Source organism: Talpa europaea, assembly GCF_964194135.1.
Source record: "Talpa europaea genome assembly, chromosome: 2".
Classification (NCBI taxonomy): Eukaryota; Metazoa; Chordata; class Mammalia; order Eulipotyphla; family Talpidae; genus Talpa; species Talpa europaea.
In genome coordinates, this window is record NC_140068.1 from 110957502 (window position 1) to 110973669 (window position 16168).

Here is a 16168-nt window from a genome sequence, read left to right on the forward strand (position 1 = left end):
TTGTTCTTCAGTTTCATTTTTTCACTGTGAATGGGACAAGGAAGGAAACCATAAGGCAAATGATTCATATGGTGCAAAATTTAGAAAACTATTAATCAGAAAGATAAATATTAAGCCACATTTATCCAAGGCTTAGTATTTTTATGTTACATCTAGTCTAATAACAACCCTTTGGGGCAGTATGAGTATGTTCATTTTACAGAGAAGGAAATGGGAGACTGAAATGCGTGACCTCCTCGAGGTCAGTAGAGAGCTAGAAAACCACAAGGCTGGGGTCAACCTAAGGCCTGCAGCTCCCAGAGCTGTGCTCTGCCCCTGCTCTGAAGCAAGGTAATGATCCAGACACCCACATTCTTCCTCCGCTCACCTGATGATTCCCACACTGAATGATCAGCCCCTTACCCTGCCTCACTCCCCTTTCACACTATTTTGTACATTCCCACCTTACGACCTCCCTCACCCACTCCTAGAATGCAGCCCCTGGAGCTCTGCTCCCACCCGCAAGCCTGCAGCCACATGTGCCAAGACATGGCCTAATAATCAAAACTGCATGGTATTGGAACAAGAACAGACACACGGACCAATGGATCCGAATAGAAAATCCAGAAATAAACCTACAGATTTATGGTCAACTAATCTTTGACAAAGGAGCAAAGAATATGCAATGGGACAAAGAAAGTTTGTTCAATAAATGGTGCTGGGAAAACTGGGTCGCTACATGCAAAAGAATGAAGCTTGACCACTACCTCACACCATACACAAAAACCATCTCAAAATGGATTAAAGAACTAGACATAAGACCTGAAACCATAAAATATATAGAAAGAAATATAGGCAAAACACTACATGACATGCACCTCAAAGACATCTTTACAGACACATCACCCAAAGCAGTATAGTGAAGGCAAAGATAAACAGCTGGGACTACATCAAATTAAAGAGCTTCTGTACAGCAAAAGAGACAGAAACCAAAACAAAGAGACACTCTACCGATTGGGAGAAAATTTTTGCACACAACACTAACGATAAAGGACTGATCACAAAAATCTACAAACAGCTTATGAGGCTCAACAAAAACAAACTAAATAATCCAGTCAAAAAATGGGCAGAAAAGCTAAAAAGAAACTTCTCCAAGGAGGAAAAGCAAGTGGCCAACAGACTTATGAAAAATTGTTCAACATCACTTGTAATCAGGGAAACACAAATCAAAACTACCATGAGATACCATCTTACACCAGTGAGAAAGGCACATATTAAAAATACTAGCAACAACAAATGTTGGTGAGGATGTGGAGAAAAAGGAACTCTCCTGCCCTGCTGGTGGGAGTGCAAACGGTCCAACCACGATGGAGAGCTGTGTGGCGATTCCTCAACCTGCTAAAGATGGAGCTTCCATATGATCCAGCAATTCCACTCCTGGGTATTTACCCCAAAGACACAGAAACATTAATTCAAAAGGGCACCTGCACCCCTATGTTTATAGCAGCACTGTTTACAATAGCTAAGCTATGGAAACAACCCACATGCCCAAAAATAGATGACTGGATCAAGAAGATGTGGTACATATACACAATGGAATATTACTCAGCAATCAAAAAAGATAAACTCATGCCATTTGCAGCAATGTGGATGGAGCTGGAAGGGATCATGCTCAGAGAAATAAGCCAGAAAGAAAAAGAAAAGTACTGGATCATCTCACTCATAGCAGGAATTTAGGAAACCTAAACAAGGGACCAGGAAAAAGACTAATTGCAATAAAGTAAAAATCAAAATCAACAAGGAATTATAGACCAGAGACACACTATAATAGGGGTCGGGGGAAGGAGAAGAAGGATTAGGGTCAGAAAAAGAGGGTGGGAATTATATGGGGAATATAACCAAAATGAAAATGCAAACATTATGCGAAAATGAAAAATGATGTAAGAATTACATAAAATAAAATAATTTATATGTATATGTGTAAAAGAAAAGTGTCTATATAGAAGGAAAATTGAAATCTCACATGTGATCTGTATTGTATTTCTGTTGGGATGGCACAGCTCTGAAACACCCAGAGCTGAGTGTAGTATACCTTCCTTCTTGTGTGCCGTGTGCAAGCTAAATAACCTGCCAGAAGCCGATAATATCCCAATAGGGTCAATGTTATAGAAAAGACTGGAGGGCTCAATAAGATTATAATTCAAATTGCTTACACCCAAATGAGGTATATATCCATCACAAGTAAATACTGGTGGCGGGCCTCCCTGGTGGCGCAAGGGGTTAAGATGCAACCTCTGCAGCATAAGCTCGATTCCCTGCTGGGGAGCAACCCACATGGCACAGCAGACCTCTCTTGACTCGCCCACTGCTTCCCTCAGCAGTGTACTTTGGTCAATCTGCCTATTTTGTCTCCCACTCTGTCTCTGGTGAATCCTCTTACCCCCCACACCTCTGGCCTGTACCCTAGCTCTTGCATGCAAAAATAAATGAATCTTAAAAATAAATAAATAAATACTGGTGGTTGCTATTTTTCTTTCTCCTCCCAACATGGGTACATTCCAACCTCTTTGGAACCCTAGGGCAGATGGCTGGTGCATCACTGGTGAGGTTGACAGTGCAGTGTTCCCCTTGGGCACCATGAACTTATCTGGGTCCCCACACACTCCTGGACTGGTTGATAACTCCAATCTCCCTGGAGACAGTTGGTCATACTGCAGGGAGACTGGGGTGGCATCACCCTCCTTATCTCAACTCTCTCCTGCCCCCAGAGAACCATCTCTTTCAACTTGTGGACAGTAAAGACACCACCACTGTCCTTCTCCTGTGAGTGTGCTCAGATGGACGGGAAGGAGCAGTGAGCCCAGGTCCTGGGCACCAGTACAGGGAGTAACTGAGTCATCTTGGAGACCGTGAGCCCTTCCTCCTCCTCCGCTGCTACTTCATCTCCGCTGTTGAAGGCTGTGCCTGTTCCTCTGGGAGGAGAACATCAGAGCCTTGGCTGCCAGAGCAGCCAGTGTGTGTCTTGCCCTTGCACACAGTGTTTACATGTGTGACTATGAGGGTGTCGGTGTGTATTTAAGATGTGTGTGAGTGCATGCGTGTGCTATGTGATGCGGTGTGTCTTCTCACTGTTATCCCAGCCCCTTCTCCTCCAAGCAGAGGGGGTGACCCCGAGGAGACGGCAGGTGCAGCGGCTCCATGGCCTCGGCCGCCTCTGTGACCAGCCTGGCAGATGAGGTCAACTGCCCCATCTGCCAAGGGACCCTGCGGGAGCCGGTCACCATCGACTGCGGCCACAACTTCTGCCGGGGCTGCCTCACCCGCTACCTGGAGATCCCCGGCCCGGACCCTGAGGAGCCCTCCACCTGCCCGCTGTGCAAAGAGCCTTTCCGCCCAGGCAGCTTCCGGCCCAACTGGCAGCTGGCCAGCGTCGTGGAGAACATCGAGCGCCTGCGCCTGGTGGCCGCGCCAGGGGCCCAGGAGGAGGACGTGTGCCGGGATCATGGGGAGAAGGTCTACTACTTCTGCGAGGACGACGAGGCGCAGCTGTGCGTGGTGTGCCGCGAGGCCTGGGAGCACCGGGCCCACACCGTGCGCTTCCTGGAGGACGCGGCCGGGCCCTACAGGGTAGGAACCGGGGCTGGCTCTCTGCGTGCGCTGGGGCTGGACTGGGCTAAGAACCACAGCGGAGCTGGCAGTGATCTGGGCCTCTGAAGCCAAACTCTATCTGCCTATTTCTATCATCACGCAGGCAACAGACCCAGGCCTGGAAGATCACGTGTTTGTATTTTAGCGAGTTTTATCTTGTTTTTTTGTGACCAACACATAATAGGAGCTCAGTAACACCTGTTGGATGAATGAACAACTGAAGAGTGTGTGTGTCTGTGTCATGGGTTGATCAGGTCTGTGTGAGGACGTCTGGGTTTGTATTCGAGGGAATGATTGTACAAATGGTGTGAATATGTATTGATGCTTGCATGTTTATTGCATGTGGGGTGTTAATGGGAGGTCTGACTGTCTGAGTATGTAAATGTGTAGCTGAATGCTCATATTGTGGGAAAATAATATTTACGTATGCACGTTGTGTAATATATGTGAGATGTAATTTTCTCATTAAATGAGTATGTGCTGGGTTTTTGTTGTTCATGTATTATGAATTCATGTATTATGTTTTATAACAAGTGGGTATCTGTGTGTTTGTGTCAATCTGTTACTGATCTTTGATGGTAAGAACTTTATATATATTTCTGAATGTACCTCTGAGGACATTTATGCATGTGTACCGGACTTAACGCTATTCTACAGCATGCAATTTTTAAAACAATTCATCGATTATTTTAGCATCCAAATTTCTTCTCCCCATCCAGAATCATATACAGAAAATTATTCCATCCACCAAAAGGCCTGTTTGAATGTTCTTTTTAGGACATGTGAGAAAGTTGAAATAATTTCAGAGGTTATTTCTAGCTCAGGACAGACCCTAGATATAACTTGCCAAAGGCAAAAGAGATTAGTGTGTTTACCTAGGAACAAGGAAGGCTTGGGTGAAAACAGCAAGTCATAGCCTGTGATGGCACAGGATAGAGGGGGAGAGTTCTGATCAAAATCGGTGGAGGACAAAAGCAAGAGGAACAAAACCCAAAGAGAGTAAACTCTCAAGGGCAGTGCAGGCCCAGGCATTGTCCCTTGGGTCACCCCCACACCCTCCAAGCAGAGTTGGGTGACATGGCACCTCTCAACAAATCTGTTTTTTTTTTTTTTAAAGATTTATTTATTATGCATACAAGAACTGGGGTACAGGCCAGGGATTCACCAGAGACAGAGTGGGGAGCAGAACAGGCAGACTGAAATACACTGCTGAGGGGAGCAGTGGGTAAGACAGGAGAGGTCTACTGTGCCATGTGGGTTAGCTCCCTGGCCGGCTGGGGATCAAAATGGTGCTGCAGAGGCTGTGGATATCTTCACAGTACTGTGCTTAACTACTTGCGCCACCAGGTAGCTAATCTTTGTTTCCATCTTAAGTATGTTATGTTCTTTTTCTCCAGGAACAAATTCAGAAGTGTCTTGAGTGTCTAAGAAAAGAGAGAGATGAGATTCAAGGAATCCAGTCAAGAGAAAATCAAAGGATACAAGTCCTCCTGGTAAGTCATCATCCCTTCCCCAAGCCTACCCCTTCCTCGGGGCCAGATGCCTCCCTGGAACACAGGCTTGAGTCATCTGCATGTGAGTCCCGACTCAGCACTAACTCAGACTAGATCACTGACCTCAAGCAACACTCTGTCCTCACTTTACTTATCTGTAAAGTGGAGATTAATAATCATGGCTACTGCACTGACTTGCTGTAAGGATTGAAGGGGCTGTGCCTGTAATGCAGCTTGGTACCATGCAGAGGGTGTGTTTTGTGCCACTTGGAGGGTAGGGTATAACCACCACCTCCCCTACACCTCTTCTGAACCCCACTCTTTTAGAAGTTGCAGTGTGGGTAGTCTAGCTCCCAGAAATGTCATGGGGTGGAAAGGAAACCAACCACAGTTCCCAGTCTGTTTGGGGACCCAGGCAGCAAGGTGGGGGTTCTGATTTTACTACCAAGCTTCAGAGGATGTGCATCTGGGTCATATAAACTAATTAAAAAAGGAAAGAGAGGGGAAAAAAAATTGGAGGAGGTAAGAAAGTGAAGAAGGAAGGGGAATAACTTCTTTCTGGCTACTCCTCCTGCCCACTCAGACTCAGTTGGCCACCAAGCGACAAAAAGTGATTTCTGAGTTTGCACATCTGAGCCAGTTCCTGGAGGAACAGCAGAGCATCCTCTTAGCCCAACTGGAGAAGCTGGATGGGGACATCTTGAAGCAACGGGATGAGTTTGACATGCTGGTCACTGGGGAGATCTGTCGGTTTAGTGCTCTGATTGCAGAACTGGAAGAGAAGAAAGAGAAGCCAGCAAGGGAGCTGCTGACGGTGAGACCTGGCCCCGTCCCGCCCACCTGGGTTTGCGTGTAATTTGCTGCAGCCTCGCCTTATCCGAGCCCGCACTCCTTCCTGCATATGTCTCTGCATCCCAAGTGGAAAATGTGTCACAGGATCAGAAGTCCTGATGCTAGTTCTTGCTTCCCCAGGTCACTTTACTCCCCGGTTTCAGTCTCTCCACCCCACCATCCATTAAATAGGGAAGATTCTTTCCTAATTCACTCCCAGAGGATTTGTGAGGACCCAACAGTAAAATGCAAGTGAAAGTATGACTCTGAAAAGCTTCACGTATTGTGCAAACAAGTGTCAAGTGCTCCATTCAAAACAAACTGTCTCTTGTTCCTTCCACCAACCAGGAAGTTCCTCCTAGTTTGTTTCACTTTCTTGCACCGGAGGGGAGATATTGGTGCCCCAACAAGGCATCAGAAAGGCAGCCTGATTTGGCAAGACACACTCGGAACTGAGAATCTGAGATCTTGGGATGGGACTTGCCTTTGCCTCTGACTAGCAGGGGCCAGTCACTTCACCATGTGGGTCTATAAAATAAAGGGGTTGAGCTTAAGAGCCCTGAAGCTTTGTGAACCCCCAAATGCTGTGACTCTATGGCACTGATGTTTTCTCCCTCTCTACTTAACATTGCTTTACATCATTGTCAAAAGTGTTTTGGAGGTATAAGATTTCCCCCTCAGGTGTAGTCATCATAGTGCTCCCACCACAGTGCTCCCACCATAGTCCTCCACCATAGTCCATTGTGCTCCCCCAACTCTCTTCTCACCCCTCCTCCTCCCCCTTCTCCTCTGGATGTCACAGATTTATGGTTGGTTTTCAAGGGCTGGTTTTACAGTTTGTTTTTTGTCTGATCCTTTGTTTGGTTTCTCTATATTTCACATACAAATCTGGTGTCCTTTTTCTATCCAGAGCTAGGAATATGGTATTTTGTCTTTTTTTTTTTAGTTATAAGAAAAGTGGACAGGGGAGGTTGGAAACTGAATCCCTGCCCTCTCTCTTTCTCCTAGGATATCAGAAGTACTCTAATACGGTAAGCGATGTAATTGTTCTCTTTTCCCACCTACATGCACCTACATGCACAACATCCTAATTACTGCTATACAAATGTACAGCATTCTCATATTTAGGATAAAAGCCACAGGTAAAGTTTCATCTACTCAACTGCACTCCCCACATTCAGCTGTAGATATACACCCCTGCATAGCATTGCCCAAGAGTAGATAATGGGGTCCACTCTAATGGAAGGATGTCCACCTGGGGTCCTTCATGCCCACCTAGAAGAAGACAGCTGGCTGAGTCTGAAGGCATTGCTCAGGAGGATAATTCCCAGGCCCTGCCATTTCTCTGCCTCCAGATGTGAAACCAGAAAGTGCCGGAAACCAGAGGCTGTGTCACGTGAGCTGGGCCAAAGGATTCGGGACTTCCCCCAACAGGCCCTCCCACTGCAGAGGGAGATGAAGATGTTTCTGGGTAAGAACACCCCAGGCCTCCTCAGAGCACAGGCTCCGTGAATGTCCTCCCTCTTGGTGCTCCACTGCCCAGTGCTGTGTGACTTATGGCAGGGCTTGTACACTTTCTGTGCCCTGGTTTCCTTCTTTGCGAATCTTTCTAAGATCTCCTTATCAGGATAATGTAACAGTGAGGAGAGATAATAAAGGTGAAGATTTCTGGGGAAAATTTAGCTGATTTGAAAAATACTTAAGCAAAAAAAAAAAAAATTGAAAATCATACAACAAATCTGATCAATTGGCATTAAGCAATATAAGAAATAATGACTAAGAGGATCTGTCATTCTCAAGAACTTAAAAAATCCACAGGGGCATTTGTAGCATAAGATAATTTTTTCATAGTGAACATTCTTAACTAAGAACAAGCAGCATTTCCTGTGCCCTATGGTAACTGGCTTCTCTCCCTCCTCCTTCTCTCACTTCCTGTCAATCTGGGTCTGAGTTGGACTGCTCCTTTGGGGGCTGTGCTCCCGTTTGTTGAACAGGAAGTTGTGTAAGAAAGGGTGTGGTGGGTTTGAAATGAGACCAGGAATGTGACTCTCTGACAGCACCTCCCCATCCCTCACATGACATCATGAATGATGCCACCTATTTCTAAATGGTTCACCCACAAAAATATCACCCTGCACGAGCTTCTCCCACAGGTCCACTTCCTGCAAGTACTCCCTGGCAGTGAAGGACTTCTGCTTATCAGAGACTGACCTTTGACTATCACTAAAATTATGTCCAAGCAGAATGAGAAATATATTAACCCACTTACCATTCAGTCAGCAGGTGTTTCTTGAGCATTTACTATGCTAAGACAAGGTGAGCATGCACAAACACATGTGCGTGCACACACACACACACTCACTTGTGCCTGTGGAAGGCCTTTGAGAGAGCCATGAAGAGAAGGTACACACATACCACACAGCTGGCAGGAAGCTACCATTCTGATCTACGTTATGAGAGGACAGAGCAGGACAAGGCCTATTAGAAAAGGCTTCCTCGATGTGGGGAACTCTGGGCTCTATACGAGACACTGAGGATACGAAGGTGAGCAGGCAGACATGGTCCCACCAACACAGAGTTAGGGGCCCCAGAGTGGCACTCACAACCAACCAGCAGTATTAACACCGCTGGAAACTTGTTAGAAAAGCAGATTCCCTGCCCCATCCCATCTGAATCAGAAATGTGAGGGTTTTTTTTTTTTTTAAAGATTTATTTATTTATGTATACAAGAACTGGCGTACAGGCCAGCAGTGTGTGGGGTGAGAGGATTCACCAGAGCCAGAGCGGGGAACAGAACAGGCAGAATGATGAAATACACTGCTGAGGGGAGCAACGGGCAAGATAGGAGAGGTCTGCTACACCATGAGGGTAGCTCCCTGGCCAGGGCTTGAACTCTCACTGCAGTGGTTGCAAACAGCTTCGTAGGTTGTGTCTTAACCCCTTGCACCACCAGGGAGGCCCCCAGATATGTGAGTTGTAGCAAATGCTAAATCATAGGTCTAGGGGGTCCCAGCGTCCATTCTTCTCTTCATTCTTCCCTTCTCTGGGTCTTAGTTTTCTCATTACTAAATGTTCTATGATTTTGTGAAATTAATTAAATCTCATCCTGTTTTATTTCCTCTTTACAGAAAAACTTAGCTTTGAGTTGGACTATGAGCCAGGTACGTAGCAGCCTGTGTCAGATGGGAGGGAGTGAGCAATCTAAAATGGAAGAAGACAAGGTGGGCATGCACAAACACATGCATGTGCACACACGCACACACACACTTACTTGTGCCACTGGAAGACCTAGAGAGAGCCATGAAGAGCAGGTACACACATACCACACAGCTGGCAGGTAGCTCCCATTCTGATCTTGCATGATGAGAGGACAAGCAGGACAAGGCCTATCAGAAAAGGCTTCCTGGATGTGGGGAACTCTCATCAGGGCTTAGAATCCATTATTAGGGCCATCCTAGGTGAGACTTAAGAGGGCCAGCCTGTGGGTGGGGAAGGGCTGGCAGAATGGGCCCCATGGTGGGGGTGGTGCCCAGTCTCCTAGGGAGGTCCGAGCTCTGTAGGAAGGAGCTCTGTCATTAGGGCACTGAGTTTATGATTGTTTCTTAGCTTGTGGATAGTAAAAATAACACTATGCAAGGTCTACAGAAGTTTTTGATGTTAAAAAAAAACAGACTATTTAGAATTACCAAGGCAGAATGAATAACCTCGGGAGAGCCAGGAGCCTGCCCTGGGCAAAGACTATTAATGAGTCATTAAGTGCCTGGGGAGGAATCGTGAAGTTTGGACCAAGAGGGAGAACTCTCGCCTGCCTGCCTGCCCTGGGAGATAAGAGATACAGCGGCAGGAGGCGCCCCTAGTGGAAGCCACACTGGCAGCGGACGGGTCTGCAGGGACAGGCGGCTTCCCAGAGACCTGCACAGAACAGACGGGGGAGGGCAGCGCAATCCGGGCTACCGGGGCTCGGAGGCGGGCATTAACACGTGCTCAAATCACCTGCCATCTTAGTCAGATGCGGGTTCTGTCGCAGGTGGTGAGGGTGAAGTCTGGAGTCTATTTCTGGCAAGTTCCCAGGTGATACCTGCGCTGCCTATCCCATGGCCTCTGACGTTGTTGGTGATAACACCAACATGTGGCGTCATGGGGAGTTCTAGGCCTTTCCTGGGGGTGATAACGTGTCTGCTGATGTGTCCCTTTTGGTTTTTCCCCACAGCTCAGCTCTCTCTAGACCCCCAGACTTCCCACCCCAAGCTCCTCTTGTCCGAGGACCTCCAGAGGGCTCGGTTCTCCTATAAATGGCAGAACTCACCAGACAACCCTCAGCGTTTTGACCGGGCCACCTGTGTCCTCACCCACGGTGGCTTCACGGGGGGGAGACACACGTGGGTGGTGAGCGTAGACCTGGCCCACGGGGGCAGCTGCACCTTGGGCATCGTGAGCGAGGATGCGCGGCGGAAGGGGGAGCTGCGCATGCGGCCCGAGGAGGGGGTGTGGGCCGTGAGGCTGGCTTGGGGCTTTGTGTCGGCCCTGGGCTCCTTCCCCACGCGGCTGGCCCTCGAGGAGCAGCCCCGGCAGGTGCGGGTGTCGCTGGACTATGAGGTGGGCTGGGTGACCTTTGTCAACGCTCTCACCCAGGAGCCCATCTACACCTTCACTGCCTCCTTCACCCAGAAGGTCTTTCCCTTCTTTGGACTCTGGGGCCGAGGGTCCAGTTTCTCCCTGACCTCCTGAGAGGGTATAATTCTAGTGGTGTAAGAGAGGGCCATATGGACTTGACCATGGCTGGATCACCTGGACTATTTGGAACAGAAAGTACTGCTTTAGATGATGTGGTGGAGTCAGGACTTCGGCAAGAAGGCATGGTGGGCTGCTGGTCCAGCCCTTCCCTCAGTGCCCAGTGGATGGCAGGATGTCTGGGGAAGGTGCTGACAACCCCACCCCTCACCAGCAGCCCCTCCAGGCACTGAATCAACCGTGAGAGGAAGGAACACCCGATTTGGAGCCAGAAGACCCAATTCTAGACTGAGCCTTGTAACCAACCAACTGTATGATATTAAACAAAGCACCCCCCGCCTCTTCATCTTGTTGCTGCTTCTCAAAAAAAAAAGGGGGGGGGCTTCATTTTACTCATATCCTCAGGAAACACTGTGTGTTAACTATAAACCAATCAGTATGGTAGCTACTAGTGTTATGAAATTAAAAGAAAAAATGTGTCCTGTATATAAAAGAGCCAATGGGACGAGACATGGAGAAGAAATTACACCACAGCCTGGTGGTGCTGCGATAAGGGTCTGACCTGGTGTCAGTGTGGGGGTGTGACCCAGCCTGGGGGTGTGACCCAGCCTGCGGGTGTGGAAGGGAAGTGGGTTGGGATGGATTTCTGAAGTCTTAAAGATGAGTCTAGTGTTTGAGGGAAAGAGGGAAGGAGCATCTTAGGAAGAAGGAGCAGCAGAGAACTGGTGGCTGGTCTGTGACCCATGGGCCACCAGGTCATGTCCATTGCCCCTGATGGGTGCCCCCCAAGCCTGACCCCTCTCAGTGCCTCCTGCCTCCTGGGAGTGTCACACCTAACTGAAATGAAGATTTGGAGTCTTCGTGGGAGAGAGGACAGGGAGACTTGAGCATAAACCACAACACAAGGGCCACACTCAACCCCTCAGGAAGATCTTCCCGATCTGCTAATCACCAGCTGAGGTGGAGGAATGAGATGGTGAAAGGAATGAGTCTCAAATAGCTCAACTGTGGGGGCAGTGACAGCACCATTGGCACCCTTGAGCTGGGTAGAAGAATCCCAGGTGGAGGAAGGGGATGAATGGATGACCTGTGACCTTTGACCCAAAAGGCTGTCAGAAGTCGATATGAAGGATAGGTGGAAGAAGGGAGAGGATTAGGGATTTGAAGATGTGTGGCTCTGGGGTGAAGAGCTCTGGGAGAGACAGGAAGCCAGGTGGGAGGTGTGGCTGTGTGTGTGATGGAGAAGCTGAGTATTGGTGACAAGAAATCCCCTACCCTGGTGCTGATTCTAGGGTAGAGATGAACAATAAACATGGTTGCCTAGAATTTAGAGAATTATTTCAGTCATCTGAAGTTGGACTATTAAATCTTTTTTTTTAAGATTTATTTGTTTGTTTGTTTGTTTGTTTGTTTGTTTGTTTGTTTATACATACAAGCACTGGGTAGTCAGAAGCATGGGAGGGTGAGAGAATTCACCAGAGCCAGAGCAGGGAGCAGAGCAGGCAGGAGGACCAAAGTACACTGCTGAGGGGAGCCGCAGGCGGCAGGAGAGGTCTGCGCGCCATGCGGGACCCTCCTCCGGTGGCTGGGGAGCAGCCGGGGATCTAACCGGAGCTGCATAGGCTGCAGGCAGCTTCGCAACCCAGCGCTCAACCGCTGGGCCACCGGGGAGGCCCTTAAATCTTTTTTTTTAAAGATTTATTTATTTATGCATACAAGAGCTGGGGTGCAGGTCAGAAATGCTGTGGGTGTGAGGATTCACCGGAGACAGAGCAGGGAGCAGAACAGGCGGATCTACTGAAATACACTGCTGAGGGGAGCAGCGGGCAAGACAGGAGAGGTCTGTCACGCCATGTGGATCAGCATCCTGGCCAGGGATCGAACTCATGCTGCAGTGGCTGCAGATAGCTTCATAGTGTTGTGTCTTAACCACCAGGGAGGCCAAGAGACTATTAAATATTAAGCACAATAAATGTATAGTCGTCCCTCAGTATCCAAGAGGGGACTGGTTTCACAACCCACGACAAGCTCACAAATCCAAGGATGCTCAGCCCCTTACATAAGAGGGCATAGTATATGCATATAAGCTATGCATATTCTCCCTATACTTTAAGTAAGCTGTAGAATACTTATAATAACTAATACAATGTAAATACTCTGAAAATAGTTGTTATACCATATATTGTTTAGGGAATAAGGACAAGGAAAAATAGTCTGCACATGCTCAGTGCAGATGCAATCACCACAGGCCAAACAAAGTAGTATATATTTTCCATCCATGATGCTTAAATCCATAGATTATCAACACATTCTATTTTCTAGTTCTTGTTGGTTATGTCTTTTTTTTTTAATGTCTAAACATATCTTTCACTGGCATTCTCTTTAATATTATCTCTGCTTATCCTGCTGAGATATAAATTAAAAAGTCCTATCATCTTCCTACGGAGGCCCCTGGAAAGATTGAACCATGCAGGGTGCAACCTCAAAGGGAGAGGGCTCAGGCTATTGAGGTCCAAGCTTAAAAGTCACCAGAGTTCTACTCTTTATCTTGAGTTCAGCAGGTGGAAAATTTATGAAGATCAGGAGACAGGGATTGTAGAGGAGGTGAATTTTTTTCCCTGGGAGTGCTTAGTATTTCATATGAAATTTTGTATATTAAGATAGACACACACATGTTCCTATTAATGATAAAACATATCCAGAGACCCCAAACCTGAGAGTCCACCAAAAAGTGGATTTTTTTTCTATTTGTTTTTATTGGTTATATCTTGGTCTTTAAAAATGGTTCTTATGGGCCTCCCTGGTGGCCTAGGGATTAAGTTTCAGTGCTGTCACCCCTACAGCCTGAATTCCATCCTCAGCCATGGAGCTGACCCAAATGGCACAGCAGACCTCTCCTGTCTTGCCCGCTGCTCCCCTCAGCAGTGTATTTCGGTAGATCCGCCTGTTCTGCTCCCCATTCTGTCTCTGGTGAATCCTCTCACCAACACCGCTGCCCCTCTGGCCTATGCCCTCATTCTTCTACGGAAATAAATAACTAAATAAATAAAACAAATAAATTTAAAAAAACAAGCAAATAAATAAACAATTCATTTAAAATAAAAATGGTTGTTAGCCTCTAGGGTAAAAGTGTATGAAGCTTCTGCCCAGCTAGAGGGCTTTGCATTTATTAGGGCACTTAATCTTGGTAACTTTACAAGATAATTCCTATTTTTTTAAAGATTTATTTATTTATGCATACAAGAACTGGGGTACAGGCCAGAGGTGTGGGGGGTGAGAGGATTCACCAGAGACAGAGTGGGGAGCAGAACAGGCAGACTGACTGAAAATACTGCTGAGGGGAGCAGCGGGTGAGACAGGAGAGGTCTACCGCACCGTGTGGGCAGATCCCTGGCTGGCTGGGATCGAACCTGCGCTGCAGAGGCTGTGGATTGCTTCACAGAGCTGCACTCAACCCCCTGTGCCACCAGGGAGGCTGATAATTTCTATTATTGACCTGATTTTGAAAAGAAGAAAGATGCAATCAAGTGAATTTTGTTTAGTTGTTGAGCGAAGATCATGTAGCCAGGATTTTAATCTATGTCTGACTTAAGACTCAGTCACTGCCTTGTTTAGAAATAGGTGCTCCACAGGCCACACATCAATATACAAAAGTCTGTTTTATTCCTACATGCAAATAATGAACTGAAAGAGAAAGAAATCAAGAAAACAATCCCATTTAAATTACCATCAAAATGTATCAAGTAGGAATAAACCTAACAAAGAAGGTAGAAGATCTAGTCAATAAAACTTATAAGACATTGCAAAGAGAAATAGAAGATACAAGGCCTATCTTGGTGAACATCAATAAGCCCTCTAGACTCTGGACTCAACAAGTTCTATGGACTCCATCTCTCCTCCAGCGTGACACAGGACCATTGGTGCTGTGTCTACATCCAGTCATGTAGCTGCCAAGAGCGGGCTACCAGACTATGTAATACAAATGGGGGATATGTGGATTTTTATGAGTTGACCACTCATGGGCAACTGTGACCTATTTGCTATCTGCAAATCACAGCAGAGCATTCCTTAACTACCTATGGAGCATAGCCCGTATCAGGAGGCAGGCCAGGGGATGCCTAGGCCACTGTTGACCTGATTACATGGCTATCTCTATGGCGGTCTCGGGATACCTCTGCCTTTGATAACATCATACTTTGCTGGCGCAAGTGTCTTTTGACATATGGCCACAATTTCCCCTTCCCTGTCCCTTGTAAAACTTTGTCCCCCATTCTTATCCCACTCTCTGGACCTTATTCCTCATACCATGTCGCATGATCAGCTTTTACTAGCCTGTGTGCTTTAAATAAATGGCACAAGAACTTCTGCTCAAGAAGCAGGTTTGCCTTGCAAAACTGCTCCACGACTGTTGTGTCCCTCATCGAGTTCTCGCCGCAAATCGGCAACAAAATTCCTGTTGCAACAAGGAAATGGACAGTGTTTCCTACTCATGGATTGGAATAATTAACATTATTAAAAGGTCTTCTCACACAAAGTAATATACAGATTCAATGCAACCTTATTTTTTTAAGATTTATTTATTTATGCATACAAAAACTAGGGTGTAGGCCAGAGATGTGGGGGGTTAGAGAATTTACCAGAAAGAGTGGGGAGCAGAACAGGTAGATCTACTAAAACACACTGTTGAGGGGAGCAGCGGGCGAGACAGGAAAGGTCTGCTGCACCATGTGGGTTAGCTCCCTGGCAGGCTAAGGGAACTTGTTCTGCAGTGTCTGTCAATAGCTTGATAGCGGTGTGTCTTTAAACCCTGTGCCACCAGGGAGGCCCCCATGCAACCTTATTAAAATTTCAGTAGACTTTTTCAAATCAACAAAGCAGACATTACTGAAACTAATATGGAACCACAAAGACCCCAAATAGCCAAAGCAATCTTGACAAAAAAGAAAAGGAATGGAAGTATCATACTCCCAGTATGGTATTGGAATGAAAATAGACACACAGATCAATGGGCCAAGACTGAGAGTCCAGAAATAAACCCTATATGAACAAATCTGTATGAACAGTCAATCAACAACAAGGAAGCTAAGTGTATACAGTGGAGAAAAGAAAGTCTCTTCAACACATGGTGCTAGAAAAACAGGACAGTCACATGCAGAACAATGGAATTAGACAACTCTCTAACATCACGCACAAAGATCAACTCAAGAAGGGTTACAGACTTAGATGTAAGACCTGAACCCATCAAATTCATACGAGAAAACATTAGCAAAACACTTCAATACTGGCTTCTGTGATGTCTTTGGGGACTTGACTCCAATGACAAGGAAAATAAAAGCAAAAATAAATGAGATCATATCAAAGTAAAAATTTCTGCACAGTGAAAGAAACTATCATTGTAATGAAAAAACATCCTACTATGTGGGAAAAAATATTTGCACATCTTACATCTAACAAGGGATTAATACTCAAGATCTAGGGCCTCCCTG

General features: G+C 46.6%; 1 protein-coding gene across 1 annotated transcript; it reads left to right on the forward strand.

Annotated features, from left to right (window-relative positions):
* Nucleotides 1-3177: 3177 nt before the first annotated feature.
* On the forward strand, nucleotides 3178-10679 carry TRIM10 (tripartite motif containing 10; the record flags this gene model as incomplete). Its single annotated transcript, XM_084228456.1, has 7 exons — nucleotides 3178-3606; nucleotides 5025-5120; nucleotides 5704-5934; nucleotides 6960-6982; nucleotides 7307-7422; nucleotides 9080-9112; nucleotides 10162-10679. The coding sequence occupies 7 exons, from the start codon at nucleotides 3178-3180 to the stop codon at nucleotides 10677-10679; spliced, it is 1446 nt and encodes a 481-aa protein (XP_084084582.1).
* Nucleotides 10680-16168: the final 5489 nt, after the last annotated feature.